Source organism: Cyprinodon variegatus, unplaced genomic scaffold, assembly GCF_000732505.1.
Source record: "Cyprinodon variegatus isolate N-32 unplaced genomic scaffold, C_variegatus-1.0 Scaffold1352, whole genome shotgun sequence".
In the NCBI taxonomy this organism is placed as follows: domain Eukaryota; kingdom Metazoa; phylum Chordata; class Actinopteri; order Cyprinodontiformes; family Cyprinodontidae; genus Cyprinodon; species Cyprinodon variegatus.
In genome coordinates this window covers 74052-85750 of record NW_015151805.1, presented here as the reverse complement: position 1 = coordinate 85750, position 11699 = coordinate 74052, and the positions used below count along the sequence as shown (strand labels likewise).

Below are 11699 nucleotides of genomic sequence, written 5' to 3'. Positions count from 1 at the left end.
CACACATAGGGCGCACCGCACATTTTGAGGGAAAAAAAAGAGGTTTAAGCGCGCCTTATAGTCGTGAAAATACGGTAATCAATTCATGTCAGAATGGCTTGGGTCATTTAATCACTGAGACTGTCAGACTAGCAATAGATGAAATAGAAAAGCACTTACTTGTCCAATCATCTTCAAAACAGTTGAGGAAATGGAAGACCACCATGACCAAAGCGTGCAGAGAGATGAGTGCAATGTACATCTAGGTCAAAAAAGACAGAAAATGATAGGGCAATTTGGAACAATTTAACAAAAACTCCAAACTTTTTCTGTTATAGAAATAAAACTTTAAAATCGTTTAAGATAAAGCATACAGCAATGCAGATAAACAAACTGAGCAAGTGTGCATGCACAGAAATATGATAACTGGGAAAATGTTATAACTGCTACATAGAGTGTTTCCGATAAACAGACCATACTTGGGGTGGCTCTTCTAGGTCAATTGAGAACCACCCAGAAAGATTAAATTTAGATTTCCATTCCGGTAAGACCCAAACTATAACCCAAAGATTATTATTCTCTTTTTCCATGTCCATCTGATGAAAAATGAGAAGAGCACCTTCCTATGTTCAGACGTGGAAACACCAACTGGAGCAGGTGTCTACAGAGGAATTATAAGATAGGTCATTGTAACTCAGCATTATACAACACTAAAGATATTATTTAGAAACTTTTAGAAAACTGAAGTATGACTTTCGCCAAAGTCCTGAATCGATTTGATTTTGATTTAAAAAGTTCTAAATCGATTAATTTTGATTTGATCTGTTTTTAAAATAATGAAAGTGGTTCAAATGTGTTCCAAATACTCATGTATTTTATTTTTTCCTGTAATATTATACACAAAGTGCAAACTTGTAAATCAGATAGTTTAAACTTGAGATGTGAACAAAACTGTCTCATAAGTGCAAACTTGTTTTTTGAAAAGTGAAAAAGTGAAGCCTCACTCACTCAGACATGCATGAGATGCATTATCTCCTATCTTTAACAACCACAGGGTGTTTGCTGGTCAGGCCCCCATTTGTTAATGTCTTCAGTCAACCTATTGGCTATATTTGCATCTGTCTGGCTTGAAGTAATCTTGACTGCATCTTTCCTGCTCATTTGAATCTTATTCCCTAGACATTGATTTTGCAAAAATGTAAAGGAATCGATTCAAAATTGATTAAATCGATTTTTTTACCCAGCCCTAATCAAGTGTTACAGTGGTCAACTTCAGAGAAGCAGACAAAAATTCTGAGGAGGGAGATGAGAGGAAAATGCAACCTCCGCATTTTTATCTGTAAACAATATTTGTAAATACAAACCTGTTTCTACAACTGATATCATATATATCAGAGATAAAGGGAATGAAAGGCAGATGTCAGCTCACCACACTTTAAAAACAAAGCTTTTTTCCTGGTACACACGTAAAAAAAATTTTTTCTGAAATATTACACAGAGTTGAAATATTCCAGCAAAAGCCTCTCACAAACATCTTGGAGGTCATATTCGGAACAATAACGTCCCACTACAGCTGCAACCGTGGATACTTTCAAACTTCATCACACCTCCTTCATACAAATTTTAACAGTGCCAAGAGAAATCAAAGGGGTCATAGAATGATTATATAGGGTATTTGGTGCTGGTCCTTAAGGTCTCTGAATGGGATATGTAACATCGGTTGGGCTGAAAATGGTATATTTCTTGTTCTATGAGCCCTAATGCAAGCCTGGTTAAAAGCCCTAGAATGAATACACAGGTTTTTCTTCCTTTTCTGGTATGCTCATGAATATTTAGATGAGCTGTTCGCTTATTGGTTGATTTACAACGAGCGAAGCTGCTGAGAAAAGAAGCCTCATAGCAACAAGCACTCACTCACTGAAACATTGAGATTGTTGATATGGTAGGATGACCAGACGTCCTCCTTTTTCCCGGACATGTCCTACTTTTCACACCTAAAAAAATGTCCAGGGGAATTTCAAAATTAACCGGGATTTTGGTCGACTACAGTGCAGCAGAACCGAGCCGTCAGCTCCGGGGGTGGTCTGGGAACGGTTTCGGCAAGAGTTTGATCTATCAATTGGCTCCTCTTCGTCGTTGTTCTGTTAGGTCATATACTTTGTTGATCTGATTGGTTTATTTGGCCCGTCTATCACCAACATAGGCCAATCAGCTAACCAGTATTTTCGCCCCTTCCCCAAATTACTTCTACGGAAGGTTTCCAGATGGATATGCAGAGCAAATCCATCTGGCGGAGTCAGGTTAGGAAGTGCTTGCTTTGAGATGGAATCCATGTCTCAACCCTTTCCTTTATTGTAAATTTTGTTAGCTTGTCTGTCTGCTATATTAACCAATATGATGTGTTAAACTGGATCATAATGGTACAAATATAAAAACAGTTGATCATAATATTCTTTTAGAAATACTTGAATATTTTGTTAGAATTAAAGGACTGGCTGGTTTAAAATCTTATCTATCTGATCGATTTTAGTTTGTTCATACTAATGAAAAATCTTCACTTATGCTCGAAGGTTACCTGTGGAGTACCACAGGAATCACTGCTAGGACCAATTCTCTTTACTATATATATATATATACTCCCGATCAGTAGAGTTATTAGACAGCATGGGATTAATTTCCACTGTTATGGTGATGATACCCAGCAATATCTGTCTATAAATCCAGATAAAGCTAACGCAATACATTGATTACATAAAAACCTGGATAACTCTTAACTTTCTGCTTCTGAATGCAGACAAAACAGAAGTTATAGTCTTTGGACCAGAGTCTTTGAAAAATAAGCTGATTGGTCAGTCACTTCATTTGGATGGGATTAAACTGATTTCAGATAATAAAGTAAAAAATCTTGGTTTTATTGTTTATCAGGACCTGTCATTTAAATCCCATATCAAAGAGGTTTCTAAAACTTCCTTCTTTCATCTGCGGAATATTGCAGATATTAGAAATATCCTGTCTAGGGGTGATACTGAGAAACTAGTCCATACATTTGTTATTTCAAGGCTGGACTATTGTAATTCTCTACGTCCACAAACTATAGATAAAAGCCTTCAGCTGATCCAAAATGCTCAAATCTCTTCTATCCTGGCTTCTCTTCATTGGCTTCCTGTTAAATCAAGAATAGAATTTAAAATCCTCCTTCTCGCATATAAAGCCTTAAATGGCCAAGCTCCATCTTATATCAAAGATATGATTGTTCCTTATGTTCTTAAACCTCAATCTGCAGGTTTACTAGTGGTTCCTAGAATTTGTAAAAATATAATGGGAGGCAGATCTTTTAGTTATCAGGCTCCTATCCTGTGGAACCAACTACCAGTTTTAGTCCATGAGGCAGACACCCTGTCTACTTTTAGGGTAGGGTTAAAACTTTCCTTTTTGATAAAGCTTATAGTTAGAGTAGCTCATGTTATCCTGAGCAATCTCTTAAGTTTTGCTGGTATAAGCTTAGACTTCTGGAGGACATAGGGACCCTTATTTCATCATTCTGCTTCATTCCATCTCTATTCTCCCACTCTGCAGAATATGTTATTTCAATCACTAACGTTATGCTCTCTCTGCTTTTCCTCAGAGTAGCTTCGCCTCATCTGTTCCTGTTTGGCTGTGACGCCATCCTGGAGAGAAATATCAGATGTGCTGCTGCCATCAAAACCTTTGTTTAAAGATGTTTGTGATCAGCCTGTTTTTCAGTGTAGTCCTGTTTCTCTGACTGTGACTGGCTGGATATGCTCTCTTCATCATCTGACATGGCAGTTGGCTTAGAGCTCACACTGCCTGGCTGTGTGTTTCCTGGACAGGGCCGCCTTTTACTAACCTGACAACAGCCAGATGCATGTCTCGCTCCACCTAGCTCCACTCACATACATCTGGGACACCGCAATAGGAATTGTCTTTACTGAAGGCTGGGCCTTATCAAAACTCCTTGCATATGATTGGATAAGCCACTTGTCTGTCATCTTTATNGACATGGTAATTTTTCTAAAGGAAAACTGCTAAGTAAAAAGGTCCTCACAATGTAACAGTGAATATTAGACACTGAAATTTTTTTTTATGTAAGAGGAAAAATGTAAATGGAAAAATCAGAGCTTAAAATAAAACTCAAGATTTGTGCTTTTTTATGTTGTGTAATTTTCTTTTTCTTCGAACTGATATTATGAAACTGGTATCGAAAAAAGTATCGTTCAGGAACCGGTATCGAAGTGAAGGTATCGGTATTGGTACCGGAACCGAAACTTTTTGAACAATACCCAGCCCTAGCCACAATACATTTAAAGTGTGCTTAATGGCTTAATTTGTGCATTTTAAACAGGGAGGGGGATGTTCCTGTTTCTTCACAGCCATTTTGAAGTGTATTTTTACTTTTAGGGTGACCACAACAGTAAAAAAGTTGCCTATCTCAGAATGCCCCATTTTAGCTTCATTTAAAAAACAATTTTGCACAGTAAAATATCTTACACCCCCCGAACCACCCTTGCTGCTCCCTCATACCTAAAAATCCTAGGATCTGGTTGTTATTCGAAATTGTAAATGTTAACTTTTTTTTGCTACATAAAACTGACTAAAACTAGACTTAATAACATATAGTAATGACTAAAATGCGACTAAGACTAATAATAGCTGTCATCCTGAAGACTAAGACTAAATATAAAATGGCTATCAAAAACAACACTGGCTGTAGAACTGACAGATCTTTTAGGTAGCCTATCGACAAAGTAGTGGGCCCTATTATTAACAAAATCTGCTCCAGTCTTAAGTTCATGGTACGCTACAGGTAGACACAGAAGTATACGCAGTTTGAATCTTTCTCTCTGCTCTGGGTGAGGCAACTACTTTGTGAGTTTGATTTAGAAAGGGCACCACGACTTTCATATGAAGAACATGCCTCAAGCAGCAGGTGCAGCTTATCATTGGTTCGCTTTTATCTACAGTCAGTCACTTTTTGTGTCTTGTGTCTAATGGCATTAACAAACTATGAAGTTCCCCTGGGGGCCTTTTGTTTATCTTTTCTAAATGAAATAATATTAATGACCATGTCAATAGATGTCATTTAGATGGCTGAACTGATTTTCTTGAGTTTGCTTTGGATTGACATGCCTCCCAGGTATTTCCACTGCTGCGCCTGCAGGATCAACAATAAAAACTGCTCTAAAACCTAAACTGCTAGATAAAGGTTTTTAGTAGGGATGTACCATTTTGCAAAAAATCTAAATTGTGATTATTTTTTACCAAAATTCTGATTGCGATTTAATTTCGATTTTCCTTTGCACTAACCCCAAGCACTGTAACCATTGTGTGAAAAAATGCGTTTACTTCTACTTCCATTCATGGATCTGCTGCTAGCTGCAAATCTCTCCACCTTTCTGGGTGGCGACAAACTCACTTCAAGCATTTAAAGGAAAAGCCTGGTCATCTTCAGAATTCAAACTTTTGAAAGCACTTTAAAAATTAAATTATTACATACTGTTCAATAAATGATAAGTGTTTTTAATTAAGGGTAATTTTTTTTTTTGAATTTTATTTACTGGAGGCATCCATGTTTGTCAAAGAACACTACTGCCACCTACCGCTTTGTGATATCAGGATGCGGAATAGGCTGTTGATGAAGTATCAGTGCTGTATCTGGTGTCATCTTGAAATGATGTTCAGATGTTGGCTACATATTACGTGTTTTTTCTCTAACCAGAAGTTCGATGGCAAATCCTCCCTCTTCAAGTTGGCATCCAATGACGAACCCTTCCGTGGAGGATCATGAATCGGAAAGGTAAAATAACTCTTGTTTTTTTCACTTTTACCCGATCCAACTGCCATGCATGTGGGCATTGTCAGTTTAACTATAGCTCTTGTAAAGCAGGGAAAATGGTGCTCAGCTTACTGCACCGTGACGTCCTTGCCAGAAGTCAGTGATCACTCAGTAATCGCAATGAAAATTATTGTTTTCCTTTTTCTACTGATTTAAATTCATTAAATCACCACAAACGTATTAGTTTTAGGTATAAATATCCACTGATTATTCCTTGATGTCCGGATTTTTCCTTTAATCACCACCTAAAGGGCTGGGAGGAGAAATTTAGTGTCTTATCTTGTTAAATATAGTGTGATTAAAAATCTGTCAAAAATCATTGCATTTTGTTGAATTGCTATTATATTGCAAATGGAACTAATTGCCGAGCACTAGTTGGTACCATGAAATTACACTGCAAAGTTGCAATATTTCTGTTTGAAAAAAGTGATATATGTGTGATTCAAATTAATACAAATCCTATTACTCAATAAATAAAATAATCCAATAATTACTAATTATTATTCAATATCTTTACTTGGAGCTCATATGATTTAAACATCACAAATGTATTTTAAATGTCTTTCAAATGAAATCAATTCTTTCTACAAAGAAGTCAGTCATAGTGACTTCGATTTATGAGGTCTGCTGCAGACTTTCATGATGTGCTTTAACATAGGGAGCCAAAAATGTTATTTAAAAATGTACATTGTCGATATGACAAATGTTTTATTTAAATTCTTTTTAGATTCCCCAGTTAAATTAGTACACTCATTGGTCAATTAAGACTTCAGTTTCAATATACATTTCCAGTGTAATTTAAACTACAACATGTCAGAATAAAGAACGCCATGACGGAATTAGGAATTAATTATCATCGTTAAGGGTGGGGGCCCTCATCTAGTTATTTTATCCCGAGCCCAACCCACTGGAAAAAGGATCTAAAATAAGCAGAAATGTCTTAAATTAAGTATATTTACCCTTAATTTGAATAGGTAAATGAGATATTTTGCCAATGGAATGAGTATTTTTGCTCTTAAAATAAGGAAATTAGATAAAATGCACCTGAAATAAGACAATGCAATTGTGTTTTCTTATTGTAAGTGTAAATTGTGTTGTTCAATTGGCAAAATCTCTCTTTTACCTACTAAATCCAAGAACAAATACACTTATTTTAAGAAAAAACAACTTATCTAGATTTCGATTTTTTTCCAGTGAGGCTGATAACTGGCCTGCCCATCACCACATGTTCTCCATCACCACATGTTCTCTGATATCAATCCTTAGGGCCCTGTCACACCTTGTCGATTTAGACGTCCCAGCTGACCTTTCGATGTATTTTTTTTTATTTTGGTCATATACTGGAACATGTCAAATACATTGATATACGCTGGAGATATGTTCTTGATAAGTTACTCATAAGTTATGCACAAGTTACTCATAGGTTTTGGATATGCTAGACACCACAACTTTAAGTAACTTACACTTAAAGTATGTCAACAATCAGGTAACTTACATATAACCTCCCAGCTATGGCATATGCTAGCATACGTCCGGAAATTTTGAGCATGCTAAAAATTTCTCTACATACTCACCGTATGTCGACGTGTGCCAGCATGCTTCAGCGTCCTCAAAACTTATACAAAACTGAACCCATAACTTATCCAACGTATGCCAGCGTTTTCGCCAGATTATTTGTATGTCAGGTATACTCTGGTCTAAATCGTCATGGTGTGACAGGGGCTTCATAAGAGAGGACAGTGGAGAAATTCACTTGTCACATTGGCTCAAAAGTCAAACAAGGTGCCAAAAGGAGGAAAATGTGCATGGGGTATATACAGTTTACATACATTATAGAAATGTGCAATTTTAAAGATGATAGCACAAGTTTCAGAAGTTTTGGAGAATTTCCCCCCACCTTCTGGTGACAAAATAAAATTACAGTGTTGTACACAGAAGCAAGGGAAGAGAGGAAAAACATTGCAGGCTCTCTAGATGTGTTAAGAAAGTTAAAAATATAAACTGACAAGTAAATACATTTATATAAATTGATATATAAATTGAAGCTATTTTGTATGGAGCATCTTAGGTTGTCAGGAAAAACAGAAACAACTGTAAGTCATGGCAGCCATGGCAGATCTGAGCACCCTTCAGTGTACAATTGCCTCTCTGTTTCACCACTTTTCTTGTCAAATATCTGTACTCTGCAAAGAATTAAATGTCCAGATTTTTCCCTTTCACACCATCTTGAAGACTATTGTAGATGCTTAATTCACGGCAGAATCTTAACAACTTTGAAATCTAAATACGTAAAGGGCTGGGCAATTAATTGCATTTGCAATATAATCACAATTTAACAAAAGGCAATTTTCAAAAGGCAGAGGCACTGATTTTTAATCACACTATATTTAACAAGAGTAAGACACTACATTTCTCCCTCCAGCCTTTTAGGTGTTGATTAAACACTTGAAATGGGTTTGTCGAAACACAGAAAGCTAAAGAGATTTGCAGCTAGCAGCAAATGCATGAATGGAAGTAGAAGTTAACACTTTTTCGTACAATGATTACAGTACAGTCCTGTACCAATGGCCTCTGGGCAAGCAAGCTTTCCAAAACCGAAAGCCTGGGGTTGACACATCCGTAAGTTTTGGTTTAGTGGAAAGGAAAATTGAAATAAAATCGCAAATGCAATTTTTATTAAAAATAATTGCAATTTAGATTTTTTGAAAAATCATTCAGCCCTAATAATCATAATCAATTAATGGACAGGCAAATTCATACCTTTTAAACTATATAGAAACAATGTTATTGATATTACAACTTATTTATAACTTTAATTTTTCTGTTGACTTACTGTGAAAAGCACAAAGTACTTCTGGTTGTTTTCTCCAACACAGTTGTTGACCCATGGACAGTGGTGATCCATCTTCCTTATGCATCGTTTGCATACACTGGGAATGAAACATTGAGAAGGAATTTAGTTGCACAACAAGTTTATATTTCATGTCTGATTACAGGGATTAAAGCAAAAAAAAAATCCTGATCCTGAACTTTTTAGACACAGGCAAGAAAGTCATATATATATATACATATATATACATATATTTAGACAGTGTTGTATAGTAACGAAGTAAAAATACTTCACTACTGTACTTAAGTATATTTTGGAGTACTTTATACTTTCCAAGAGTATAAATTTTTTTGAGAACTTTAACTTTTACTTCACTACATTCACAAGCTGAATTGCATACTTTTACACTTCACTACATTTACAAACTTAATTGCATACTTTTACTCTGATATATTTTCAATGTTTGGTTTGGTTACTAAGTAAAATAAAAAATAAAAAATTAGCAAGAGAAACGCAAGTGTTTTGACCCAACCTACTGATTACAAAGTCGGGTCTTGCCTGGGCTTGTTCATCAACACCAATAGGATACGCCTGTTTCGCAAAGCCAGTCTAAATTTATCCACTTAGTTGTGTATATTATTTTAAGTGAATTTAACATTTAAAGTTTACCAAAATTTAAAAAAATATCATTCAAACTGCACTTACTTTTTACTTATACTTTTCACAACATTACTTGAGTACATCTATTTTTACAGTAATTCTTATACCTAAGTACAAGCCGTTTCAGATAATTTAAGACTTTTACTCAAGTAACATTTCAGTGGACTTTTACCAAAGTCATATTTTGGAGAGGTACTTATACTTTTATTTGACTCCGAGATTTCAGGACTTTATACAACACTGTATATACATATACATATATACATATATATTAGGGATGGAACGGTTTATGAAAACCATCCGAACCGTTCGGTTCGGTTCGCGTGTGTTTCGTTCGGTTCATGGGCTGCTCCTTTTTCTCATAGGCGAAGCGTTTACACTCCAGAGCAGAAGGTGGCGGTACTGCAACCAAAGCCAACCACCAGTAGTAAACAAGAAGAAGAAGAAGCGAAGCAGCGTAGCTGGGTGTAGCAGAAAAAAATCAGTTGTTGTGGAGAATTGTGTGGGTATGGCGAGTGGGAAAGAACAGGAGTTGGAAGATGCGCCAGCAGCACTTTATAGGTCTGCTGTATGGGACCACTTTGCATTTAGAGTGACCTACGATGACGGTGGAAAGAAAGTTGTGGATAAAAGTGCAACCGTGTGCAAGCATTGTGCAATATGGTTTGTTTATGCTAACAGCAACACGACCAACATGTCAGGCTAACCCAGAAATCCCACATACTCCATCAGCGCTCCGCCCTGCTGAGCCTGCACAAAGCAAAGCCTACAGTTTCTGCTGTGGCTCCCGTCCGCTCTAAGTTCCTTGGATATCGTAGAGGGCATGCGCGAGATGATTAAATTCAAAGCAGCAAAACATGCGGAAATGATTCAGGGTTTCCGCAGATCATTAAAAATAATTACAATGCATTATTTTTTTTTTTGGATCTTTTCATTGATTTCATTAATTTTTACGGGATTTTGGTGTAACAATCAACATATACCGAACCGAACCGAAAACCGTGACCATGAAACCGTGAACCGTTCCACCCCTAATATATATATATTTATATATATAAAATAATATAAATATATATACATATACATATATATACATATACTTATAATATACTTATAATACATATATATATACATATATATATATATATATATATATATATATATATATATATATATATATATATATATATATATGATAGACAACTAAATTTACCACTATATCTACCACTTGCATCTACCACATTTCTTTTGATATCCAGTGTTGCTGTTAAGCACTCCTGGAGCACAGCATGCAGAAGTAGGCACCTGGTTCACCTAACTTCCTGCACCTCTCAGCTGTCCCGTCTCCCCCAGCAATGCCCAGCGGCATTTATTTTTGAGACCTTTATCTATTGTTGCAACACCTTCCCTGGAGTTCATGAACTGCATTGTGCCCACTCCATGAATTTCCGTTCTCTCTGTCGTCCTTCTCTCCAAAGGCAAAGTTTCATTTATTTATTTTTTGACTTTTTACATGTCTCTCTGTTGAATTTAGCTGTAAACGGCACAAGGTGACTTTCAGTATAGAACTTCAGCACTGTACCACAATCTATCTGCCAACTTGAGCAAGAAAGGAGAGGAGGAGCTAATCGCTTTCCTAAGAACCGCCCCCTTCTTCTTCTGATTGGCTAATGCTGTTAGTTTCTGAGCACTCCTTCGCTACTATTGGCTGACAAATGCAAGAGGGATTTCAATGGTCTTTCTTTTATTTATTTACCATACATTTATTTTCGAGTGATTTTTTTTTTAACCCAAAGGCAATCACTAAGAAAATCTGGCCAGGGGCTGGAATACTTTAATCCATGTGATTAGATCTTTGTTTGGAGTAGGGTTGTCACCATAATAAAACTTTAAACTGGATATCGATACAAGGCAAGAACTCCATACCATGGCAATAATCTTTCAATCCACAGTGTTATAAAAGCACAAATTCCACAGTAAATAAACCACTGCAAGGTTATATGCAGTATTAAATAAATATGCTGTCAATAAATACAGAAAAAAATGTCAACCAAGTTATTAAACACTAATCAGCTAAATATAGGCCTTATTTCAAACAAAGGATGAATCTACTTTATTCTATGTATGTATGGCAATCCAAGAGTATTTTTATTCTTGTTTTATCTTATATATCTTTTTGCCTTATTTTACCTATGTACCTTTGATTTAGACATACAATACATTCATAGGCGGATCTACTGGGGTGGCATAGGGTGGCAACTGCCACCCTAAATGACAGCCTTGCCACCCCAGCTGCCACCCCAGTTGGCGGTAGGGGTGGCGAGGCTTATAAATTATGGATCATTTGAGAATTACGACCGTCGTAATTCTCAAATG

At 36.2% G+C, this 11699-nt stretch overlaps 1 protein-coding gene across 8 annotated transcripts in view; it reads right to left on the bottom strand.

Moving 5' to 3' along the window:
- LOC107102987 (palmitoyltransferase ZDHHC3-like) overlaps window positions 1-11699 on the bottom strand; it is a 44097-nt gene that overhangs the window by 23822 nt on the left and 8576 nt on the right. For all 8 annotated transcript variants that reach the window (XR_001482152.1, XM_015402482.1, XM_015402483.1 and 5 more), the window contains 2 exons: window positions 8667-8763; window positions 160-241 (listed from right to left, as the gene is read on the bottom strand). Coding sequence is in view for 7 of the 8 variants with exons in the window: in XM_015402482.1 (XP_015257968.1) it covers window positions 160-241; window positions 8667-8763 (179 nt within the window). In the remaining variant the exon portion in view is untranslated. The remainder of the gene's footprint in view (window positions 1-159; window positions 242-8666; window positions 8764-11699) is intronic.